Raw genomic sequence first — 27,347 nt, 5'->3', positions numbered from 1 at the left:
CCCACGTATTTTTTTCGATTATTTCTGAGTTCAATTATGCGATTTTGAGCTTGTTTTTTTGGGAAACAACATTGGAGTTGCACTAAATCTCATTTCTCGCCATAAACTTCAATGCTGCATACTCAACTCAAAAAATTTTTTCGCATCAAAATTTGAAAAAAAATGCAAAAAAAATAAAATTTCGATTTTTTAGGAATTTTGTTTACTTTGCGATTCGTTGTCGAATTTCGAACTGCGGAATGCTTTAAGATTTTCTAAATTCGCAAAAATGAAGGAGTTACAGCGTTTTTGAACTTAGAGATGACCTTGAAATTTTTAGGCCCAAAATATATGGATTTTTACGAGTTTTTCATAGAAAACTATTCATGCCGTTCTCGCCAGGATTCGAATACAGGCGTTCAGCGTCATAGGCGGACACTATTATACGCTATACCAAAAAAATCACCTCTCTTTTTCAATTTTATCTTACTCAACTATTTCATATGGGCAACAGTGAAACTCTGTTTGCAATCAGTTGGCTTGTAACTGATTTACTAGCCATTAACCCATATTCACATAAAACGGAAATGCAGTCATTTAAACAAGCCTTCTGGGAAAAAAGGTGTAGATACATTATTTTAAAAACAATGGGATATATTTGAATCTTTATCAAATTTTCGTTAGTGAATAACCAAAAACAAATAGACATTTTCCCTCAAACAGTTTTGCTATAAATTACAATTAAACCTGAAAAATGGAAAAATTGGCGGAATATGAAATCAATTGTTTTTTATTTTTAACTGCTCTCCGTATATAAAATAATGAGCCATCGTTTATACAACTTTTAGTATTTTTGTGAATCTTCTATTGACTTAAACTTTGAAGCAGATTTAATTTTTACAAAAAAAAATTTGCTTTGACAATGAAAAGTTTTACTTTCTTTTTTATCATGCTTTGTGTCAAGCAATCGTTGCAGGTATGTGCTGAAAATGTTTAATCTAATATAAAATATTTTAATAAAAATAAATTTAAAAAAATATTTTAAACCAAAAAGAAAATTTTTAAATTTCAAGCAATTTAATTAGAAAAAAATTCAAGCAGAATGAAATTTAAAACGAGAAAGGACGGATTAAAGTCAGGCGTAGCCAACCTTTTGATAGCTTTCACCATAGTAGGCATGCAGTCTAAGTCGTCGAAACTAAAATTTGATTAAACTTGAAATGTAGAATTTCGACCAAAATTTGGACATGTTGTGGGAGTCATAGAATAAATCGCTGTGCAAAATTTTGGGAAGGCCGATTGATAAATGCGTTAACAAAGGTCTTAAAAGTGAAAATCGGGGGATACATATATATGGGAGCTCTATCTAAATTTTAACAGATTCCATGAAATGTACCAGTGATCAGAGAGTAATAAGAAAAACATTGCTGGGAAATGACCAAATTATTGCAATATTTGTCAAAATTGGACAAAAATATGTATGGGAGCTAAACAAAAATCTTTAAAAATTTTTAGCTAAAATCGGCACAGATAGCTAAAATTATACAAGAAGACAATGTGCAAAATTAAAAGAATCTGTGCAAAGTTTCAATATCAATATTTTTAAAGACTGTAGCGTGATTTCAACAGACAGACGGAGAGACGAACGGACATGGCTCGTCTTAAATTTTTATGCTGATCCAGAATATATCTACTTTATGGGGTCGGAAATGGACATTTCGATGTGTTGCAAACGGAATGACAAAATGAATATACCCCATCCTTCGGTAGTGGGTATAAAAACAGAGTATGTTTATTTTTGAGCCATTGCACAGTGGGATGAAAGAGGAAATATTGTCTGACAAATATATTTTGAATGGAATAGGAAAGGTGTTTCTTTCTTACCATTGGTTATCAAAGCTTTAATATCAAAGGGTTCACATTTTTGGATTGTTGCAAAATGGGTTGGAACCAAAAAATTAGAAATTAGCAGTAATTTTTGAGTGGTATAGTGTTTAGGTCAACTTAGCTGACAAAGGTTGAAAATCGGTTGATTTACATATACAATACTTAATACTAAATTTCCCCTTAACATTCCATAAAGGATCAATATCAATGAGTGCAGTCCGATTAAAGTTAAGCTCAATGATAAGGGGCCTCCTTTTTTATGCCGAGTCGAAACGGACGGTGCATAGCGACACCACTTGATAGAGAAGTTTAAACATGGCAGTATTCCTTGCAAATGTAGCCAGCAATAGTAAGGGGATAACCACTGATGAAAATTTGGTTGATGTTCGTGCCTGGATTTAACCCAGGCGTTCGGCGTCATGCTAACCTCTATGCCTAGTAGCCCCCATATATATATATATATTGTGTTGCCCAAAAAGTAATTGCGGATTTTTTAAAAGAAAGTAAATGCATTTTTAATAAAACATAGAATGAACTTTAATCAAATATACTTTTTTACACTTTTTTTTTAAAGCAAGCTAAAAGTAACAGCTGATAACTGACAGAAGAAAGAATGCAATTACAGAGTCACAAGCTGTGAAAAAATTTGTCAACGCCGACTATATGAAAAATCCGCAATTACTTTTTGGGCAACCCAATATATAAATGGGGGCTATATCTGAATATGAACCGATCTATGAAAGTCATCAGCAATGTCGGGAGTAATAATCGAATTCGTTGTGCCAAAATTCATTTGAATCGGTTAACAAGTGACCACATTATTGCAATATTAGTCCAAATCGGATGAATACGTATGGGTGCTATATTCAAGTCTGAACTGATTTCGGCCAAGATCCGCAATTTTATGATAGTCGTAGAAGAAATCGTAGCGCAAAGTTTTAAGAAGATCGGTTGATAAATGTGATTGCAAAGGCTCTAGATGTGGAAGTCTGCCGAAAGATATATGGGAGCTTTATCTGAATCTGAACCAATTTTTATCAAATTCAGTAATGTCAAGACTCATTAGAGACTTCCTTGAGCTAAATTTTGTGAGGTATGTACAAATCATAACCGATTTTTGTCCGATTCCAATAGGGTTCGTCTCTAGGCCAAAAAAGATGCCCGTTCCAAAATTGAAGATGATGGGGTAAAAACTGCCAGCTGTTCTTTGTTCACAAATTAACATGGACAGACAGACAGACGGACGGACATAACTAAATCGAATTATTAAGTAATTCTGAGTCGATCGGTATATTTATCAATGGGTCTAGCTCTCTTCCTTTTGGGTGTTACAAACAAATGCACTAAGTTATAATACCCTGCACCACAGCAGTGGTGTAGGGTATACAAATATGTTAAGCCAAAAAAAAACATGATTTTTTAAGCATAAATAAGTTGGAGGTAATTAAAAAATAAATAAATTTTTATATAAAAAAAAATTTATGCTAAAATATGTTTACTTTAACATATATTATTTTTATTTTTAAAATATTTTAAAATATATATTAATAAAATATTTTAAAATAAAAAAACTTTTTTTTAAGCAAACGGACACCTCTCCATTATTGGAAATGGCCAAAACTTCTGTAATAGACTGCTATGAAGACGATGCCAAAACCAAGAAAATTGAAATCACTGATGGTATGTGAAAAAATTAACAAACGACAAGCATATATCCTTTTATGGACTATTAATATTAAAAATAGATAAAAAATAATCTAAAAAATTGTTCTAGGGTTAAAAAAAGCTCTTTAAAAAAGCTCTAAAAAAGGAATCTAAAAATTTGGAAAATACTTTTTAAAAACAATAAGTTAAATTTTAGAAAGCATATAAAAAAGTATTGGGTTGCCCAAAAAGTAATTGCGGATTTTTTAAAAGAAAGTAAATGCATTTTTAATAAAACTTAGAAAGAACTTTAATCAAATATACTTTTTTACACTTTTTTTCTAAAGCTAGCTAAAAGTAACAGCTGATAACTGACAGAAGAAAGAATGCAATTACAGAGTCACAAGCTGTGAAAAAATTTGTCAATGCCGACTATATGAAAAATCCGCAATTACTTTTTGGGCAACCCAATAAAAACAAAAAGAAATGAAAATAGAAAAAAAAACAAGTAAAAGCGTGCTAAGTTCGGCCAGGCCGAATCTTATATACCCTCCACCATAGACCGCATTTGTCGAGTTCTTTTCCCGACATCTCTTCTTAGGCAAAAAAGGATATAAGAAAAGTTTTGCTCTGCTATTAGAGCGATATCAAGATATGGTCCTGTTTGGACCACAATTAAATGTCAGCCAATTCGAGAAGTAAAATAGAGAGATCGAATTATATGGGATCTGTATCGGGCTATAGACCAATTCAGGCCATAATAAACACGTATGTTGATGGTCATGAGAGGATCCGTCGTACAAAATTTCAGCCAAATCGGATAATAATTGCGACCTCTAGAGGCTCAAAAAGTCAAAATCGCAGATCGGTTTATACGGCAGCTATATCAGGTTATGAACTGATTTGAACCATACTTGGCACAGTTGTTGAAAGTAAAAATAAAATACGTCATGCAAAATTTCAGCCAAATCGGATAAGAATTGCGCATTTTAGAGACTCAAGAAGTCAAGACCCAAGATCGGTTTATATAACAGCTATATCAGGTCATGGACCGATTTGAACCATACTTGGTACACTTGTTGGATATCATAACAAAACACTTCGTGCAAAATTTCATTCCAATCGGATAAGAATTGCGCACTCTAGAGGCTCAAGAAATCAAGACCAAAGATCGGTTTATATGGCAGCTATATCAAAACATGGACCGATATGGCCCATTTACAATACCAACCGACCTACACTAATAAGAAGTATTTGTGCAAAATTTCAAGCGGCTACCTTTACTCCTTCGGAAGTTAGCGTGCTTTCGACAGACAGACGGACGGACGGACGGACAGACGGATGGACATGGCTAGATCGACATAAAATGTCCCGACGATCAAGAATATATTTACTTTATGGAGTCTCAGACGAATATTTCGAGTAGTTACAAACAGAATAACGAAATTAGTATACCCCCATCCTATGGTGGAGGGTATAACAAAAAGAAATGAAAACAGAAAAAAATAACAAGTAAAAGCGTGCTAAGTTCGGCAGGGCCGAATCTTGGGAACCCACCACCATGGATTCTGCAAAAACTTCTGTCAAACCAGCAAAAATTAAAGCTTCTAGGAACCGAACAAGTATGATCGAGAGACCGCTTTACATGGGAGCTATAACAGGTTATAGACTGATTTGGAAGGTATTTGGCACATTGTTGGAAGCCATAACAGACCACCATGTGCAAAATTGCGGCTTGTAAGGGTTCAAGAAGTCAAATCGGGAGATCGGTTTATATGGGAACTATAGCAAGTTATAAACCGATTCAGACCATACTTGGCACAGTTGTGGGAAGTCATAACATAACACTATGTGCACAATTTCAGCCAAATCGGATGAAAATTGGGGCTTCCAGGTGCTCAGGAAGTCAAACCGGAAGATGGGTTTATATGGGAACAATAGCAGGTTATAGACCGATTCAGACCATACTTGGCACAGTTGTGGGAAGTCATAACATAACACTATGTGCACAATTTCAGCCAAATCGGATGAAAATTGGGGCTTCCAGGGGCTCAGGAAGTCAAACCGGAAGATGGGTTTATATGAAAGCTATATCCAAATCTGAACCGATATGGTCCATTTGCAATCATCAACGACCTACATCACTTTTAAGTATCTATGGGAAATTTAAAGCGGCTAGCTTTTGACCGCTATCGTGATTTCGACAGACGGACTGACGGTCATGGCTAATTCGATTCAGAATGTCGAGACGATCAAAAATATTGAGTTGCCCAAAAAGTAATTGCGGATTTTTTAAAAGAAAGTAAATGCATTTTTAATAAAACTTAGAATGAACTTTAATCAAATCTACTTTTTTACACTTTTTTTCTAAAGCAAGCTAAAAGTAACAGCTGATAACTGACAGAAGAAAGAATCCAATTACAGAGTCACAAGCTGTGAAAAAATTTGTCAACGCCGACTATATGAAAAGTCCGCAATTACTTTTTGGGCAACCCATATATGTACTTTATGGGGTCTTAGATCAATATTTCGAGGTGTTACAAACGGAATGACTAGATTAGTGTACCCCCATCCCAGAGTGGTGGGTATAACTAGAATAAAATAAAACTTATTGTAACAACTTAAAAACTTAATTTTAATCCTATCTTACCACAACATTGCTTTCAGATGGCTTCCAGGACATTGTCAAGGGCTCTCGCGATGCTGTACGCAATGCCAAATGTATTCGCTATTGTATTATGAAAAAACATGAGCTGGTTGATTTTAAAAACTTAGTAAAATATCAAATATTTCATGATTTTTTTCCCCCCTTTTTAGTTCACTCCCGATAATTCTTTGGATGAAACCGCTGTGGTACCCTTCTTCACATATCTCTTTAATAATGCCATAGATATTTTCCACCTCAAGGGAATCATAGCCAGTTGTAATGATGGCATTGCTCAAGAAACCGATCGTTGTGAACGTTCGCATAAGGCTACCATGTGCATCTTGGAGAAACTTTATACAGCTGGAATGAAGAATGTTTAATGAATAAAATTTTGAATAAAAAAAAACAGTAAAAAATTCTTTAGGAGTTATTGGATAATAAAAATAAACACTTTTCATACCTTCCATTTTGGGGGGTTTCTACCAAAGCCTTTGTAATACCTCTGCTCATGTGTTAGCCGAAACCTTGCTCAATTTTTGGCAATTTAAAGGTGCACGAAAATCATTATCAAATTCTATGGAAAAACCTGATAACCAAAGTCCTTATAAATCTCATTAAGGATGGCGGGAAATTAAGCGCCTATGCGGACAATATCGTTTTGTTAGTACGAGGCCAAATTAGTATACGCTTGGTGAGATGATAAAAAGGCTAATGAGGAGACTATTAACATGAGCAACTTAGAATGGTTCGGGAACCACACCCAAAGAATATGTAGCAGGTGCTTTTCACTGGTGATATAAGGTACCATATTTTTGATTTGAAGGGGACGAAATACCAGGGTCTAGTGGTCAATTTAGAATGGTTCTTGAAAAGTAAAACATATGTTTGGAAAGTAGCCCCAGGCCTTTGTCGTCTCCTACAGCATGATATATGACGGAATTCATGCAGTTAGTCCAAAGTCCAAATTCTCGATGTAGGACCATCGTAGGACCAGTGCTGACTTATTGGGCATCCTTATGATGAAAGCCCGAATGGGATTACTTTACAATTGTCGAATGTAGCCCAATACCTGAAAAGAATGAAGCCACAAGGCACTGAACGCCTTCGGCTTTTACAGGAGGAAGGATATTTGGTGGAAACTGGAAAAGTTGTCTAAGAAAGATCTACAGGATGTAATAGGCCGTTGTAAGCACAGCGCTGGCATATGGGCCATTGGCAAAAATAAAGGCCTTAGATAGGGCAAGTTGTACCATGAAGTTTTTATCGCTATGGTCCACACTGCCGGTTGGTATGCAATCGAAGCTAAATATTGAGAACTTTATTCCTAACGAAACATTCTTGTGACACGGTTACGCTAGGCGAACCCAGCACGGTGAAAGAGATTAGATTTGACCACCATTCCTTTTTGGATACTATGAATATTTAGAGCAAATTAAAAGGATCGCTGCTTTACCTTCGCATCTATACCAAAATTCTGAGATGGGTTTTTAGGTAAGATTGGAAATCCTGAGATAGGTCTTTAGGTAAGATTGGACTGTGAATACTGTATTTGAGGATGATATGACCTCGGACTATAATGCTGGCAGGGAGATAAATGTGTCCTATGGATTAGAGGTTTGCTCCAAAGTATTCGAAATCGGCATGTTGTTGAGATTGCCAGACAAGTATATGGGTTTTCAGGCAGACATCCTGGGAAGAGGAATCAAGTGGATAGCATAGTAGTACGCAATACCTTGTTGTTGTTATTTTGGCATTGTGTTGTACACTGAGGCTGGAACCCTTGCCGATGAAGGACTCCATTGGGTCAATCCGGTTGCCATGGGATTGGTTGTTGTCTTAGTACCTTGTTGTTGCAGCCACATATTCATGTGGAGGTAATGATCCACGTCAAGCTACTGTGGATGAGCAAGCTCGTCCGGATCGCCTCGGGAACAGGTTGGCCATGGGTTATTCAAAGGCGCCAATACCTCGCCTTGTCATATCGAGCATTATAGGCACTCAGTATTTGTGCAAGAGCCGGTGCCGCCCGACCTCTCACTGAGACTCTCCGCTCGATACCGCTGATTGTCCCCGCCTACCGTAACAGCTACTTCGTATGGAGCATTCCACTATCCGCAAGCTGTGGACGCGCCCGGTAGCTCGCAACTAAGCTTCTTCTGACAGCAATGAACACCACACAGATCGCACCTCAATGTTCCAGCCTGTGTGGTGGTCACAGCCATTGCGTGCCGGGTCAATACCTTGTATTTGAGTACAGTGAATTTCAGGTGCTTGGTAGAATGTATAGAAATCTTAGTGTCTCCCTAACTGTCACCAGGATAGGTGGTCATTACAGAGCATTTATTCTACTAGCTGAAGGTAGAATATATACTCATACGCCTCGATCTTCTGCGCTCCTTGTCCAATCTCTGACTAGCAGTTTCGAGATATCTTGCACCACTTGGTCTTCCCATCGAAGGTTTGATCTTTCTCATCGCCTTCCAAAGACGATGACCTGTAGAGTGGGTAAATTTTTCCAGTGGTCAAAGAGAACATGGCTCTCCATGCTGAGGGATCTTAAAGTAGAATCCCTGAGTTACAGGGCGGAATGCTTTCGGCAGGAAGAACCAATGCTTCTCCATGGAATATGCAAGAGGAAGTATAGCATAGGTCTTTACTCTCCAACCTCTTCATAACTTTTGTTTCCAAACGGGATGAAGGGAATTTATCCTACCACAAAAGAATGAGGGTATATTCATTTTGTCATTCCGTCTTTACAAATTAAGACAAGCTAACCATATACGTCCGTTCATACGTCTGTCTGCCCATCTGTACGTCAGTCCATCCGTCTGTCTTTCATTTTATCAGTATCTCTGTCCGTCCATCCTTCGTCCTATAAAAAACGCATTTACTTACTGAGTTTGCTGAAATTTAAGACAAATGAATATCCTTGCTAAATGTAATCCAATGCGGGCCACACTGCCGTAGACCGGTTTTCAGATTTGATATCTTACGTCCATAAGAGGCGCATATATCAGACGAAATTTGATGCATTGAGCTGTTTCGCTTATAGGCAAGTATCTCTACAGCATCTCTAGGAAAGCATAGGGGATTGGATAAGAATTGCTATGCTATTGGAGCTATGTCAGGTTATGAACCGATTGGGGCCATACTTAATTTTGATGTTGGAGACACTAGTAGAAGTCGTTGTGCAAAGTTCAGACAAGAACTGCGCCCTCTAGGATCATAAAGAGTGCAATCGGGAGATCAGTTTATAGGGGACGTATATCAGATTTTGTACCGATTCAATACTTGATACGTATGTTAAAGGTCATAAGAGAAGTCACTGTGCAAAATTTCAGCCAAATCGGACAAGAATTGCGCCCTCTAGGGGCTCATGAAATATGAATGGGAGATCGATTTGTATGGAAGCCATAACAAAACATGGACAGATATGGCCCATTTACAATTCCAACTGACTTATCTTAACAGAAAATTTTTGTGAAAAAATGCAAGTGTTTAGTTTTACTACTTCGACAGTTAGCGAGCTTTCGACAGATAGACAGGCAGACGGACGGACATGCCTAGATCGATTTAAAATGTCATGGTGATCTAGCCGCAACCTGTGGACATACTTTATGGGGTGTTGGACCAATGTTTCCATGTTTTGCGGATGTCGAAAAGCGTAACACATCTCACTGTGCCTAATTTCATCGAAATCTATTAATAAATGCACCTTTTATGGGCCGGCCCAAGAACTTAAACCGGGATATCGGTCTATATGTGGGTTATATAAACATAAAATCCGATATTGTAGATCTTCGAACTTAATCTTCCTAGGCACAAGACAAGAATCTGGGCATAGTTTCAGCTCAACATCTCATTTTGATCCATCCTTCGGTGCAACAAAAACGAAAAAAAATATTTTTTTAAATAATTTAATTTAAATTAACCACAATTGTTAATAATGTTTTAATTTTTTCAGTGTATCAATGTTAAATACATATCCATTGCATATTTTTAGGCAAGTATGATTTTTTCTTTCTTTCCCATAAAATCAACCAGATTTTATTTTGCTGACAAAACTGCCACCTCCTGTGGCACCACCAACACCTCGGCCAGCATAACTGCTTCTAAGGGCACTTCCACCGCCACCGCCACTCAGACCACCACTGCTTTGACGATATCCAATTTTTGATGAAACACCTGCCTTTGCTCCGCCATACTGAGCCTTACAACTCACAAAAAGGCAACTCAAAAGCACCACAAAAATTAAGGAGAACTTCATTATTGTTAGAGTTTTTCGCCAAAACTGTTTACAATGCTAAGCGTTCAATCTTTATATATAGATTTTCCATAGATCGATAGACCTAAACAATGCATTGTGTCGTGAGATCGAGCATTAACTTTTGATTGACATTTAGAGCATTCGACATCAATTTGTATATTTAATGTAAGAGTTAGTAGGAAACATTAAAGCTATTAAGAAAATGTTTCTTTTTAAATATAAAAAAAAATTCCTCGAATTGTGCAATGAGTTCAAATGTGTTGAAAATAAACCTCTGATGACACAATACAATAGTCAATCTAGGGGTTGTGACATTTCATATTAGAGTGAAGTTACTAAGTCAGAATTTGGAATTTTCTAAATCCCAGATTGGCTCCTATCTGGGATTTAGAAAATTCCACAGAATTCTCAGGCCTAATTTGTCTATGGTCCTTTCTATATATATATAGGGTTACCAAGGAAAGGTGTTGTTCTCACTCGGTATGGTCCTGTAAGCGTAGTCGAGATGACCATTTGGTTATGAAATAACCTATCCCATCCTATTTATTATGGTAGCCTATTACGGCTGGTTAATTAATTATATTTACGTTATTTCTCCCGAAGGGGAGTGAGTCTAGCGAATGATCAGTTTCCGATCATTTATCTCAAAAAATTATATTTCTTTTGAATACCAAAATACCTCCTCTTATTAGATACCCTATATTACTTCTCTGAAGGATAAAGAATCGGTAATATTTTAAGCTACACGTCTTCTTATTTAAGATAGAGCTTTGAAAGTTTGACAAGATCCAAGCCCTTTGGGATCTAAGATATTGGAAAAGAGACTTATCTGTTCACGGTTAGGTGTGGTGCCGCCTTTTTTATACCCTACACCACTGCTGTGGTACAGGGTATTATAACTTAGTGAAATAGTTTGTAACACCCAAAAGGTATAGACCCATTTATAAGTATACCGATCGACTCAGAATCACTTTTTCATTCGATTTAGCTATGTCCGTCTGTCTGTCCGTCTGCCCATGTTAATTTGTGTACAAACTACAGGTCGCAATTTTCATCCGATCGTCTTCAAATTTGGTATGGACGTTTTTTTCGGCTTAGAGACGAAGCCTATTGAATTTGGAAAAAATCGGTTCAGATTTAGATATAGCTCCCATATATATGTTCGTCTGATTTGCAGTAATACTGCAATAAAATGGTCATTTGTTAACCTATTTTCTCGAAATTTGGCAGGAAGGATTTTCTTACGACTCCCGACAGGTGAATTTCTTAGAAATCGGTTCAGATTTGGATATAGCTCCCATATATATATGTTCGTCAGATTTTGGGTAAATTGCCAAAATGTTGTCATTTGTCAACCGTAGTTATTACAGTTTGAATGTATTTTAGCTGGCCGAGGTCCATCAAAAATGGTTCAGAATTGAATATAGCTCCCACATTGTACTTATAGGGTAGGTGTAGGGTATTATACAGTCGGCACCGCCCGACCTTTGCCCTTCCTTACTGGTTAGGTAATACAACTGATTTTGGTGAACATGTCGCATTTTTGGTTGTCAGTAGTTTGAAACCCTGTTTGAAAGATTTGAGTCCATGTTTCCTGCCTTAAGACATGAAGGTCTAAAATTTTTTCAATTTGGTTTGATTCCAGATTTTTTTCACCTTACGATAAGAAATGTTCAACGTGTTACAAGCAAACCAAGTAAAAGGAATTTAATTCTGTCATATTGAACTTTGAACACCAACTTCCATATATACCCATTGGACCGACCCATCCTAAAAGAGAGATTTTTTTTTGCAAATAGAGAAAAGCAATCCCTTGATCTTTTTTTCTACTAGTCCTAATAAGCACAATACGAAATATATCCAAATCTGAACCGATTGTAATCAAGTTTAGCACAGGCTTTCACATGAGTAACACAACATTCCGTACCAAGGATCGCATGCAAATCAGTTAATAATTGTGGTAACTAGGCCCTTTTTAGTGTAAATCGGGCTAATTATTTACATGGGAGCTATATCTAAATCTGAACCGATTTTTACCAAAATTGATAGCGTTTGTCTTTGGGCTAAAAACGTAATATATGCAAATTTTCATAATGATTGGATAATAAATGCGATCTTCACCTTACAAAAAAAAAATACAGACGAACTATCACCTCAAAAAGGATATTCGGAGAGACGGACATGGCTAAGCCGAATCAGCTGGAATTTCTGTGCCGATCTACACATTTTATCACAGCCACAGTAGTGACACAGGGTGCAGTTGATGTTTCAATCATAAATTCTTTATAAATGCGAACTTAGTTTTGCGTATTTCATGCTAAGATCTAAAATCCTCAACTGGGAAGTTTCCTTGGGAAGTACTACGTCTAGCTTTCAACGTATTGTCGGCACGGGTTGTCGTTAAACGACCGCCATATTTGGCTTATTGTGATAAAAAAGAAATCATGGAGGGTATGTGTTTCTCTTTCAAATTAAACAAGTAAAAGCGTGCCAAGTTCGGCCGGGCCGAATCTTATATACCCTCCACCATGGAACGCATTTGCCGAGTTCTTTCCCGGCATCTCTTCTTAGTAAAAAAAAGGATAAAAGAAAAGATTTGCTCTGCTATTAGAGCGATATCAAGACCACAATTAAATTATATGTTGGAGACCTGTGTAAAATGTCAGCCAATTCGAATAAGACTTGCGCCCTTTGGGTGCTCAAGAAGTAAAATAGAGAGATCGATTTATATGGGAGCTGTATCAGTCTATAGACTGATTCAGACCACAATCAACACGTATGTTGATGGTCATGAGAGGATCTGTCGTACAAAATTTCAGTGTAATAATTACGACCTCTAGAGGCTCAAGAAGTCAAGATCCCAGATCGGTTCGTATGGCAGCTATATCAGGTTGACTCAGTTGTTAGATATAACAAATTACTTCGTACAAAACTTCATTCAAATCGGATTAGAATTGCGCCCTCTAGAGGCTCAAGAAGTCAAGATTCAAGATCGGTTTATATGGCAGCTATATCAGGTTATTGGCCGATTTCAACCATACATAGCACAGTTGTTGGGAGTCATAGTAGAACACTACGTGCAAAATTTCATTCAAATCGGATAAGAATTGCGCCCTCTAGAGGCTCAAGAATTCAAGATCCCAGATCGGTTTATATGGCAGCTATATCAGGTTATTGACCGATTTTTAGCATACTTAACACAGTTGTTGGGAGTCATATTAAAACATGTTGTGCAAAATTTCATTCCAATCGGATAAGAATTGCGCCCTCTAGGGGCTCAAGAAGTCAAGACCCAAGATCGGTTTATATGGTAGCTATATCCGGTTATAGACCGATTTGATCGATACAATCGATTAGCACAGTTGTTGGATATCATAACAAAATACGTCATGCAAAATTTCAGCCAAATCGGATAGGAATTGCGCCCTCTAGAGGCTCAAGAAGTCAAGACCCAAGATCGGTTTATAAGACAGCTATATCAGGTTATTGACCGATTTCAACCATACGTAGCACAGTTGTTGGAAGTCATAGCAAAACACGTTGTGCAATTTCATTCAAATCGGATAAGAATTGAGCCCTCTAGAGGATCAAGAAGTCAAGACCCAAGATCGGTTTATATGGCAGCTATATCAAAACATGAACCGATATGGCCCATTTACAATCCCAACCGACCTACACTAATAAAAAGTATTGGTGGAAAATTTCATGCGGCTAGCTTAACTCCTTCGAAAGTTAGCGTGCTTTCGACAGACAGACGGACGGACAGACGGACGGACATGGCTAGATCGACATAAAATGTCACGACGGTCTCAGACGAATATTTCGAGCAGTTACAAACAGAATGACGAAATTAGTATACCTCCATCCTATGGTGGTGGGTATAAAAGGAATTAATTTGAATTGAAAACATTCGTACACACATATGTACAAGTTGGCGTATACGTGTTCCGTACATATTACGTATCCGACCCAATGTCCTATGAAATGTTCACAATCTTTTTAGCAGAGCATATTTAGAACCACAATTTTAATGAACACTGACATGGATTTAAGTCAGTGATGGGCGTATTAACAGACTTGTACAGTATTTCCAAAGCCATGGGCTTATGTTCTTGTACACAGCTCTGCCTTTTTTTGGCCTTTTCTTACTAAGTGCCGACAATCTTAAAGATTTTATCCTGTCATTGAAATAGTGCGAGAAGCAACATTGGAGAAGCGTGCCGTTAAGCGTTAAGAGGCGATTTCCGTTAACCTATCCGCATCTAAAAGAACAAGTGAAAGCGTGCTAAGTTCACATGGGGCGAATCTTGGGTACCCACCACCATATGTTCTGCTAAAAATATAAAATCGTAAATTTTGCCAATTAACATTCCACTAAGGAACAGGGACAAACTTCTCACATATCAATGAGTGCAGTCCGATTCAAGTTTAAGCTCAATGATAAGGGGCCTCCTTTTTTATAGCCGAGTCCGAATGGCGTGCCGCAGTGCGACACCTCTTTGGAGAGAAGTTTTACATGGCATAGTACCTCACAAACGTTGCCAGCATTAGGAGGCCAGCAAACCACCGCTGAAAATTTTTTTTCTGATGGTCTCGCCAGGATTCGAGTCCAGGCTTTCAGCGTCATAGGCGGACGTGCTAACCTCTGCGCTACGGTGGCCTCAAAACTAACCTTACCCCACCAAAAATGTATTTCATTTTCCTCCAACTGGATTTTAATTGAGTCTACGAAGAAACACTTTTCATTCCACACTTAAGTTCCAAGAATTTAATTTGTCTCAATTGCTATAGACTATCTTAAGTGAAAAGCAACTGAAAAATTAAAATTTTTAGCCACCTTCACATTAAAAATAACAATCGCGGTGCTTACAGCAAAGTGTCATCAATCTCTTGAAACGTATCTGGCAACAGCACATTTAATGTCAACAACTGATAATAAATCAAGCAGTAAATTTCCAATAACGAAAGGTACTTCCCACAATTCTAACATCTAAATTCATGTGAATTTTATGAAAAGCCCTTCAATTTAACGTCTGGTAGTAAATCTCTTGAACTTTTGGTATAAATAAATGGCATTTCATAGAGTAAAGCATCATTTGACAAAATGAAATTCTACTCTTTAGTTGCATTTGTTTTGGCTCTTTTGGCCTTGGCTATGGGTAAGTCAATGATAAAAGGATAACTTTAAGGACTTCTTTTTAAATAATTCTCTATTTCATTGTAGCCAATCCCAATCCTAATCCTCGTCCACAACCCAGACCTTTACCTGGTGGTGGAGGAGGCGGTGGCGGCGGAGGTGGTGGCTGGTTCGGAGGTGGTGGTGGAGGCGGCGGTGGAGGTGGTGGCAAATAAATCACTCTTGCCATTGTAGTCTAAAGGCAAGGAAAGCGAAATGGAAAATCTCTGAAAAACAAATAAAGAAAATAATAAAAATAATTAAAAAAAAAAATATTTAAAGCAAATAATTCAATTATTTTTATATTCAGTTAAATGTTTGTTAATTTTGGCAAATCCCCCAGGACCTTATAAAAAAGCTTAGGCTTAATAATGAAAAAGCAAATTTGCACTTGAACATTTCAACAACAGGGCCAAACTTCTCACATGCCAATGAGAGCTGTGCGATTCAAGTTTAAGCTTTGTTGTTGTATATATATGGATGAAATTTGAAACAATGCGTTTTGATAGACCTCTACACCTGTTTGTTGAATATCGTCCGGATCGAAATATATTTGGTTATAGCTGACATATATACCGATCTCCCAATATAGAGTATTGTATAGAGCATTGTGTAGAGTATCTGATCCACATTCCCTATAAAGGTTTAGAGGGTTGCCAAAACGCACTGTTTTAAATTTCATCAAAATCGGATGAAAAATGCTCGTTTTTTTAGGCTCAATACTCTTTTTCGGGAGATCGGTCTATATGGCAGCTATATCCAAATAGGGTCCGATCTGGACAATATTAAATAAAAATGTTTAGAGGGTTGCCGGAACTCGCTGTGACAAATTTCATCGAAATAGGATGAAAAATGCTCATTTTATAGGCTCATTACACTATATCGGGAGATCGGTCTATATGGCAGCTATATCCAAATAAGATCTGATCCGTTCCACATTTGACAGGAATGGGTAGAGTTCTACCAGAACACACTGTGCCAAATTTCATCGAATTCGGGTAATAAATGGATCTTTTATGGCCTCAATACCCTATATCGGGAGATCGGTTGGTCGGTCTACAAGGCAACTACAAATATAATCCGATCTGAACCGCACTTCACAGAAATGAAAAGGGGGTCTTCCCGAACTCACTGTGCCAAATTTCATAGAAATCGGATGATAAATAAACAATTTATTGCCTCAAGAGTTTAAGTCTGGAGATCGGTCAATATAGCGACTATATATTGGTTGCCCAAAAAGTAATTGCGGATTTTTTAAAAGAAAGTAAATGCATTTTTAATAAAAACTTAGAATGAACTTTAATCAAATACACCTTTTTTACACTTTTTTTCTAAAGCAAGCTAAAAGTAACAGCTGATAACTGTCAGAAGAAAGAATGCAATTACAGAGTCACAAGCTGTGAAAAAATTTGTCAACCCCGACTATATGAAAAATCCGCAATTACTTTTTGGGCAACCCAATAAAACTAAAATCCGATTTTATAAAATCAGAAGGTCAGGTTTATATACAATGAATATGAAATCATCTAAAATTTGTTGAAATATAAGATATCTATATCGATATAAGATAGCCTTAGGGTATAAATGGGTATTTACCCAATTTACCGGGTAAATACCTTTTGGGTATTTACCCATCACCCATCTCTAATTATGAGCAGAATAACTAGATGAGCATACCGCCCATTCTATGGCGGTGGCTATAAAAATTACAGTTTCCTTAAATCCCATATTATTCTAGTGAATCTCAGAGTGAAAAAAAGCCAAATATTTTACACCTACTTCAAATTTATTAAAGCATAGCAACCTTCTCATTAGATCTTTGGTCTAGAGCCGAGGGCTGACTCTTTTTCTGCCGCCATTATATCCTCTGCCACCACCGACTCCATAGCGTCCTCCACCACCGCCTCCATAGTTACCACCACCTCCACCACCAAAAGGGCCGCCGCCACCACCTCCTCCATAGGATCCTCCGCCACCACCACCTCCTCCAAAGGGTCCGCCGCCACCACCGCCTATAGGACCTCCACCGCCACCTCCGCCTCCTAGAGAACCACCTCCACCACCCCCACCGCCATATAGACCTCCACCACCACCTCCTCGATATTGGGCATTACACACACACAAAGCACTGAATACAACTAAAATGCCAACAATGAAAAATTTGCCCATTTTGCCGTGTAGTTTAGCTTCAAGAGAATTGTCTATTTAAAGCCTTCCAATGAAAGCTATTGCATTTATATACCTTTTCCACCAGGTTATTAATGAACACAAGCGTAGTTTTCGTTTTATTTTTTGCTTATATGACTTGCTACTGGAAGAGTTTGTTAATGTTAAATAGTTCTTGAGAAAAACTGATAAAATTGTTGGGAAAGCTTTAATCAACAAGTAAGACATTAAGAAGAACACAATGTTAAAAGATTTTTGTAAGGCCAAGATTTTAAAGATGCAACAATGATATACTTAGCTGCAATTGCTATCTATGAGTTTTTCTTAAATTAAACAAGTAAAAGAGTGATAAGTTCGGCCGGGCCGAATCTTGGGATCCCACTGCTAAGGTTTCTGCTAAAAAATGGGAGGTATATCAGCTTGTAGACAGATTTAAATCAGCTACTTCGACGGCATCGTGATTTCAACAGACGGACGGGCGGACGGACATGGTTAGGTCGACTCAGAATGTCAAGACGATCAAGCATAGGTGCGATGGTTTCAAGGGCCGTGCGTTGGTATCTTGTATTTGAATCGTATTCATTGCGAAAACGCATCTATGATACAATTACCGAGTTAACCACGCTCGTCAACTCTGTCTATTAGCTGTACTTTTTCCCAATGCATGTATTTTTGTGTAATGACACACTTTTTCTCTGTGGCAATTGCACTTCTTCCGTACTACACATGATTTTGTGCATCTGTTGGATGTTGTATTGATGGCTTCGAACGCTAGACAACGACAACGGTTTTCGCTGTTGCTCCGTTTGCCCAGGTTCGAGTCCCGGCCGGGCTCTGCCGAATTTTGTCATTTTTCAAAATTTTTGCTTGTTAAGGCGAATATCATTAAATTTTACAATCTTTTTGTCTGTTTCTCTTTCGAGACGAGTTCAATGATCGGAGATTGCAAATGACAAAGGAAAGCCAAAGATAGTAACACACACCAACCACTATGGGACACGTTTCGTCTGAAGACTTTTCATCCATATAAGGTGTGATGGCTTCAAGGGCCGTGCGTTGGTATGTTGTATTTGAATCGTATTCACTGCGAAAACGCATCTATGATACAACTACCACATTAACCACGCTCGTCAACCCTGTCTATCAGCTATACTTTTTCCCAATGCATGTATTTTTGTGTAATGACTGACTTTTTTTCTGTGGCAATTGGAAGTTGTATTGATGGCTTCGAACGCTAGACAATGACAACGGCTCTCGCTGTTGCTCCGTTTGCCCAGGCTCGAATCCCGGCCGGGCTCTGCCGAATTTTTTCATTTTTCAAGTTTTTTGTCTGTTAGGACAATTTCGCAATATACATTTTTCGAACCCTAAACTGAACCTATGGGTTTCCCAAAAATTGCGGATTTTTTAAAAGAAAGTAAATACATTTTTAATAAAACTTAGAATGAACTTTAATCAAATATACTTTTTTTTACACTTTTTTTCTAAAGCAAGCTAAAAGTAACAGCTAATAACTGACAAAAGAAAGAATGCAATTACAGAGTCACAAGCTGTGAAAAAATTTTTCAACGCCGACTATATGAAAAATCCGCAATTACTTTTTGGGCAACCAATAGAAAAAGATAAATGTTTTATTTTTTCTTATTTTCTTTAGTATTTTAATTAAAACTTTTGATTTTTAACACTTACTTCTATGGCACTTAATTATTAATTAAAATTGATACTTCATTGGAGGAATTGCAAATAAGTTATCTATTAAATACCTAGTATTGAAGTAGCTACTGGAGTATAAAATACCAATTTTAAAAACCAATGTTGAGGCAGACATTGAAAAATATTTAATTCTCTTGTTTACGTATAACAAAAAAAAAATGCTATGTTCTTCAAGACCGAATCTCTTGGGAACCTACCGTCATAGATTTTACTAAAAATTTAAAAAAAATAAACTAAGTTGAAGGGCATATGGGTACTCTACATACCAAATTTCTGCCAAATCTGGCAAAAATTCAAACTTTTAGGTGCCTTAGAAGGCTAATCTAGAAATCTGTATATATAGAAGCTGTTTTGGACAATATTTATCATGGCTGTTGGTAGTCATTACATATCCCTGTGTACTAAATTACAGCCAAATCGGATAACAATGGCGGCTTCCAGTGACTCAAGGGCTCAAGTTTTCAAGTCAGAAATCTGGGGGCCGTAGAAGACTTATCTGAAAATCTCTACATATATGAACTGCAGCAGATTATACTCCGATTTGGACAATACTTATCATGGATGTTGGTAAACATAACAAATCCCTATATACAAAATTACAGCCAAATTGGATATCAATGGCGGCTTCCAGTGACTCAAGGGCTCAAGTTGTCAAATCAGAAAGCCGTTTTACATGGGAGCAAATGCAAATTGTAAATTTTGCTCATGAACATTCCACTAAGGAACAGGAGCAAACTTCTCACATATCAATGAGTGCAGTCCGATTCAAGTTTAAGCTCAATGATAAGGGGCCTCCTTTTTATAGCCGAGTCCGAACGGCGCGCCTCAGTACGACACCTCTATGGAGAGAAATTTTACATGGGAGCTACATCTGGTTAAGTACCGATTTGGGCCGTTCTTGACACGGTCATTGAGAGTCATAACAGATCACTACATGCAGCCTTATTGTATTATAACATTTGAGACTTCTAAGCGCCCAAAAAGTAAAATCGAGTGAGCACTTTACATGGGAGCTATATCGAAATTGAAGCCCATATGGCCGATATTTCAATTCACATGTCCTCCATCAGTAAGAAGTCTCTGTGCGAAATTTCAAAGGGATATCTTTATTCGTTCGGCCGCGTACACGATTTCCACATACGGACAGACACACCCATGGACGGACGGACATGGCTAGATTGACTCCAAATGTCAAAACGATCAAGAATATATATACTTTATGAAGGCGGAGATGACTATTTCGAGATGTTACAAATGGAATGACTAGGCTAGTGTACTCCCCATCCTTAAGAGGTGGGTATATTAATGGTAAAAAAAAAATTTGAATTCAAAAATCCCTCTTTAAAATAACAAAATGCTCCACTAAAGAACAGGGGCAAACTTCTCACATATCAATGAGTGCAGTTTGATTCAATTTTAACCTCAATGATAAGGTGCCTCCTCTTTATAGCCGAGTCTGAACGGCGTGCCGCAGTGCGACACCTCTTTGGAGAGAAATTTTAGATGGCATTGTACCTCACATATGTTGCCAGCATTAGGAGACGTAAACCACCGCTGAAATTTTTTTCTGATGGTCTCGCCAGGATTCGAACCCAGTCGTTCAGCGTCATAGGCGGACATGCTAACCTTTGCGCTACGGTGGCCTCCAATTAAACACCACATGCAAAATGTCAGCTCAATCGGACAAAAATTGCTGCTTGTAAGGGCTCATGAAGTCAAATCGGGAAATCGGTGTATATGGGAGCTATATCAGGTTAGGCTTCCAGGGGCTCACGAAGTCAAATCGGGAAATCGGTTTATATGGGAGCTATATCAGGTTATAGACCAATTTACACCGAACTTGGCACAGTTGTTTAAAGTTATAACAGAACTCTACATGCAAAATTTCAGCTCAATCAGATGAAAATTGTTGCTTCCAGGGGCTCAAGAAGTCAAATCGGGAGATCGGGTTATATGGGAGCTTTATCAAGTTATAGACCGATTTGAGCCGTACTCAGCACAGCTATGGGAAGTTGTAAAATAACACCACGTGCAAAATTTCAGCTTAATCGGATGAAAATTGCGGCTTCCTGGGTTTCACGAAGTCAAATCGGTTTACAATCGAGCTATATCAGGTTATTGGCTTATTTGGGCCGTACTTGGCACACTTGTTGAAAGTCATCACAGAACGATACATACAAAAATTCAACCAAATCGGAAAAAAATTGCGGCTTCAAGGCGCTCAAGAAGTCAAATCGGGAGATCGGTTTATATGGGGGCTATATCTAAATCTGAACCAATATGGCCCGCTTGCAATGCCCAACAGCCTACATCAATATCAAGTATCTGTGCAAAATTTCAAGCAGATAGCTTTACGCGTTGCACCGCTGTCGTGATTTCGACAGGGGCGGCATCTAGGGGCTCACGAAGTCAAATTGGGAAATCGGTTTTTATGGGAGCTATATCAGTTTATAGGCGGATTTGGACCATACTGGGCACACTTGTTGAAAGTCATAACAGAACACTACATATAAAATTTCAGCCAAATCGGAAAAAAAATTGCGGCTTCAAGGGGCCCAGGAAGTCAAATCCGGAGATCGGTTTATATGGGGGCTATATCTAAATCTGAACCGATATGGCCCGTTTGCAATCCCCAACGACCTACATCAATATTAAGTATCTGCGAACCCCTGTCGTGATTTCGACAGACGGACGAGCGGACAGACATGGCTTGATCGAATCAGAATGTCGAGAGGATCCAGTATATATATATACTTTATGGGGTCCCAGATAAATATTTCTAGGTTTTACAAACTTCTATACTAATTCAGGCTGCCATTCTCATTTAATATTTTATAACTTTAGCTTCTAGCTAGCTTAGCACTAGATTTCCCCCTTAAATTCTTAGAATTTAATACGTCTGAATTTTCAACATCAATGATAAGTGCTAGGCAATCAAACACACAAAATAAATATCAACAAATCTCAAGAAATATCTCAAGTTGAAGCGTATTAAATTCCAGGTACATAAGTGTAATCAATCTCTGGAGTAGGCTGTGTTTTGTTCCAAATCATTGAGACTCGTCGAGTGATAGTAAAGCAAACAATAAAGGGAATTCCCAAAGAAGATAAAAAAAAGAAACATGTATCTGGAGGTGTTTAGTACACACGATAGTTAATAGCCTGTCTGGTGGTATTTTGTATAAATAAACTGTGTTTTGTGGAGGAAATTATCATTTGCCAACATGAAATTCTACGCTCTATTTGCATTTGTCTTGGCTTTAATGGCTATGGCCATGGGTAAGTTTTCTCTACAAAGCGAATTTGAAAAAAAGGTTTTTTTCAATAATGAATTTTTGCATCTTCCAATTTTTAGCTAATCCCAATCCTAATCCCCATCCTCAACCCAGACCTTTGCCTGGTGGTGGAGGAGGCGGTGGCGGCGGTGGTGGTGGCTTTTTCGGTGGTGGCGGTGGAGGCGGCGGCGGTGGTGGTGGCAAATAATTCACCTGAATCTGACTGGGAACATAAGAAAAGGAAAAGAGCTCAATAAAATATAAAAAATTAAAAACAATTTATTTAAAATTAATGTTTTTTATTTTAGAAAATGTTTTTTTGGAAGATTAAACAAAATTTTTTGTAAAGGAAGTTTTTATAACAATTTAGATTACTGCAATGTGAAGAAAAGATAGTTTCAACAACTTCGCACAGCAGAAGAGGGGAATAATTCTTAAACATTTTTATACCCCATATTTTATTACAACCATAGGATGGGGGCTTACTAATCTAGTCATGGCGTTAAATATTCCTGATCGTCTTGACATAAATCGATCAAGCCATGTCCGTCCGTCCGTCTGTCGAAAACAGCTGTCGAAAGCGTAAAATTATCCGCTTTTAATTTTGCATATATTCTTCTAATTAATGTAGGTCGTTGGGGATTGCCCCTAGACGCCGAAATTTTTTTCGGATTAGTTTGCATATCCCGAGAAAAAAGTTAAGCCGAAAGGACTCTTATCAGATTGTCGCAGCTTTACTTGATTCGTGGATCACCTGTCAGACATATACGTATTGGGTTGCCCAAAAAGTTATTGCTGATTTTTCATATAGTCGGCGTTGACAAATTGTAAGCAAAATTTTAAGCATTAATCGAATTGGATCGTCATGTAACTGAGCGTGAGATAGGAGAGAAGTTAAATATACCAAAATCAACCGTTCATTATTACATAAAAAGTCTTGGACTGGTGAAAAAGCTTGATATTTGGGTACCACATGTATTGAAAGAAATTCATTTAACAAACCGAATCAACGCTTGTGATATGCACCTTAAACGCAATGAATTCGATCTCCGCATCATAACTGGAGATGAAAAATGGATTGTTTACAACAAGGTTAGTCGAAAACGATCATGGTCCAAGCATGGTGAACCAGCTCAAACCACTTCAAAGGCTGATATCCACCAAAAGAAGGTTATGCTGTCTGTTTGGTCGGATTGAAAGGATGTGGTATATTTTGAACTGCTTCCAAGGAACCAAACAATTAATTCGGAGAAGCGACCAGAATTGGTCAATCGTAAAGGTGTCATATTCCACCAGGACAACGCTAGACCGCACACATCTTTGGTCACTCGCCAAAAACTGAGTGAGCTTGGCTGGGAACTTTTGATGCATCCACCATATAGCCCTGACCTTGCACCATTTATTTCGATCTTTGCAGAACTTCTTAAATGGTAAAACTTTTGGCAATGATGAGGCTATAAAATCGCACTTGGTTCAGTTTTTTGCAGATAAAGGCCAGAAGTTCTATGAGCGTGGGATACTAAATTTGCCAGGAAGATGGCAAAAGGTTATCGAACAAAATGGCAATTATATATTTGATTGAAGTTCATTCTAAGTTTTATTAAAACTGCATTTACTTTCTTTTAAAAAATCCGGAACTACTTTTTAGGTAACCCAATATTATACCTCAACAGTGATGGAAACGGTGGTGGTGGTGGCAAATAATTCACCGGAGCCCTACTAAGAAAATAAAATCAAAAATATATAAAAAAAATAAAAACTATTTATTGGGTTGCCCAAAAAGTAATTCCGGATTTTTTAAAAGAAAGTAAATGCATTTTTAATAAAACTTATATTGAACTTTAATCAAATACACTTTTTTTAATTTTTTTTCTAAAGCAAGCTAAAAGTAACAGCTGATAAGTGACAGAAGAAAGAATGCAATTACAGAGTCACAAGCTGTGAAAAAATTTGTCAACGCCGACTATATGAAAAATCCGCAATTACTTTTTGGGCAACCCATATTTACAATAAATGAGTTCCTAATCAAGGGTTTTCAGGACTTTTATTCTTATATTTAAATAATTGATGTGATAGATGATTCCGATTCCGAAGGAGTTACAGCGAACCAAGTTTTAGTAAAATGTAATTCTAATTAAGTTTTTTTTTTTTTTGAAAATTACATTATTTTATATTACATTTTTAACAACGTCGCACAGTGGGATGTGCAGCAAAAATGTAAAAAACTCTATAATTTTAAACGAATATATCTTCAAGGGGCTTAAGAAGTCACGTTGAGGGATCGATTTATATGAGGACTATATTCATGTATTTTCCTATTCGTCTGAAACTTGTTGTATTTAATTTACCAAACTGCAGCTCAATTAAAAAAAAAATATGCTTTTAGGAGCTCAAGAAATGAATTCAAGGGAGCGGTTAGTATTGGGGCTATATCTATTTATGGACCTACCTTGGTGGCATTTGACATAAATGTTGAAGGGCAAAAGTGTATTGTTGTTGTTGTAGTGTGTTTTAGCCTGAGGCGACAGCCCTTGCCTATGACGGACTTTATCGGGTCAATCCGTACAACCAGATACCATGGGATAGCACAAGAGTTTTAGAGGGCATAAGTGTACATCATAAACAAAATAAATCCCGACTGTGTAAAAATTTAAGGATATGGGGGATCTTAGCTTCAAATCAGAAGATCTCTTTTTATGGCAGCTATATCCGCATCTAAGGAGGCCCGCCTATAACGCTGAATGCCTGGGTTCGAATCCAGGCGAGAACAACAGAAAAAAGTTTTCCTCTGCGGTTATCCCCTCCTAATGCTGGCGACATTTGTGAGGTACTTTGCCATGTAAAAACTTCTCCCAAAAGAGGTGTCGCACTGTGGCATGACGTTCGGACACGTAGGCCCCTTATCATTAAGCTTAAACTTAAATTGGACAGCACTCATTGATATGTGAGAAGTTTGCCACTGTTTCTTAATGGAATGTTCATGGACAAATTTGCATTTGCATGTCCAAATCTGAACCGATGTGGCCCACTTACATTACCCAACGACCTATATCTAGAAGACGAAAGAACGGGCAAACGGATGACTTGGAAACAGACGGATTGACAGACACGAAGACAGATAGACGGACGAACAGACAGAAAAACCAGCATAGACGGGCGGACAGACAGACTGTTAAATAGAAAGATTAACATACAAACTAACAGAGAGAGAGAAAAACTGAAAGACTGACTGACTGATAGATAGACAGACAGGCATATAGACAGACAAACAGTTAAACAAACAGATTAACACAAAGAGAGACAAACAGAAAGACTGGCAGACAGACAGCTACACCGACAACAAACAGATTAACTGACAGGGTAACAGAAAGAAAGAAACACAAATAAACGGAAAGATCAACAGACAGACAGACACATTAACAGATAAATATTCAAACAGACAGACAAACAAATCGACGGATAGACGGACAGATAGACAGACAAAAAAGGTAGGCCTAGCCTTAGGCTACTACCGGAACCAACAGGTGGCCTTCATATATCTTCACCAGAAGGGGTCCTGCGATATGAATGGTTGGTTCACCCATATTTATTGAGAAAAATCCTTATCCTTGCCGGTCAGCGTGGAATATCCCCAGGTTAGGAACAGTTATGTCAAAGGTCCTGGGGGCTGGACGAAAAACGCAACGGGCAGTATCCCGGAGAAAACGGCAATGAAAAAGTCTCAAGAGGAGACTTAAGTTAATGTGCAAGAACTAATGAAAGACAGAAAAAAAAATAAACAAAGAATTAGAGAGACGAATAGATAGACGGACAGACAGACAAACAGCCAAACCAACAGATTGACAGACAAGAAGACAGGCAGACAAACTGGGAGACAGATGGAGGGACAGACATACAGATATAGAGAAGGACAGACAGATGCACAGACAAACGGACAGACAGACGGACAGACAGACAGACAGAAAGGCGGACAGACAGACGGACAGACAGACAGACGGACAGGCAAGCAGACAGACAGACGGACGGACAGAGGGACAGACAGACAGACGGACAGAAAGACAGACAGATAGACGGACAGACGGACAGGCAAGCAGACAGACAGACGGACGGATACACAGACAGGCGGAGAGACAGATAGACGGACGGACAGACAGACAGGCGGATAGACAGACGGACATACAGACAGACATACAGACAGACATACATACAGACGGACAGAAAGACAGACAGATGGACGGACATACAAACAGACAGTTGGACAGACAGACAGGCAGACAGACAAACAGACGGATTGACAGACAGACGGCCAGGCAAGCAGACAGACAGACGGACGGACACACAGACAGGCGGAGAGACAGATAGACGGACGGACAGACAAACAGACAGACGGACAGACAGACGGATAGACAGACATACGAACAGACAGACGAACAGACATACGAACAGACAGACGGACAGACAGACAAGCAGACAGACAGACAAGCGGACAGACAGACAGATATACAGACAAACGGACAGGCACACAGACATACATAAGACAGACGGACGGACATACAAACAGACAGTTGGACAGACAGACAGATATACAGACAA

General features: G+C 38.1%; 2 protein-coding genes and 2 long non-coding RNA genes across 4 annotated transcripts; 3 read left to right on the top strand and 1 right to left on the bottom strand.

Moving 5' to 3' along the window:
- Positions 1-838: 838 nt before the first annotated feature.
- LOC106087418 (uncharacterized) lies at positions 839-6,558 on the top strand. The gene is made up of 4 exons (XM_059367642.1): positions 839-955; positions 3,450-3,546; positions 6,178-6,266; positions 6,328-6,558. The coding sequence occupies exons 1-4, from the start codon at positions 902-904 to the stop codon at positions 6,535-6,537; spliced, it is 450 nt and encodes a 149-aa protein (XP_059223625.1). The 5' UTR covers positions 839-901; the 3' UTR covers positions 6,538-6,558.
- An 8,562-nt stretch (positions 6,559-15,120) lies between these two features.
- LOC131997216 (uncharacterized) lies at positions 15,121-15,873 on the top strand. Its single transcript, XR_009398120.1, has 2 exons — positions 15,121-15,583; positions 15,649-15,873. It is a non-coding gene; the product is annotated as an uncharacterized LOC131997216 (long non-coding RNA).
- Positions 15,874-17,424: 1,551 nt separating this feature from the next.
- On the bottom strand, positions 17,425-17,769 carry LOC131996724 (ctenidin-1-like). Its single transcript, XM_059366529.1, has one exon. The coding sequence runs from the start codon at positions 17,767-17,769 to the stop codon at positions 17,425-17,427; it is 345 nt and encodes a 114-aa protein (XP_059222512.1).
- A 4,775-nt stretch (positions 17,770-22,544) lies between these two features.
- Positions 22,545-23,106, top strand: LOC131997300 (uncharacterized). The gene is made up of 2 exons (XR_009398181.1): positions 22,545-22,758; positions 22,835-23,106. It is a non-coding gene; the product is annotated as an uncharacterized LOC131997300 (long non-coding RNA).
- The last annotated feature ends 4,241 nt before the right edge of the window (positions 23,107-27,347 follow it).

This window comes from Stomoxys calcitrans, chromosome 4 (genome assembly GCF_963082655.1).
Source record: "Stomoxys calcitrans chromosome 4, idStoCalc2.1, whole genome shotgun sequence".
NCBI classification, from domain to species: Eukaryota; Metazoa; Arthropoda; class Insecta; order Diptera; family Muscidae; genus Stomoxys; species Stomoxys calcitrans.
The sequence above is the reverse complement of the archived record's forward strand: the minus strand, read 5'-3'. Positions and strand labels throughout refer to the sequence as shown.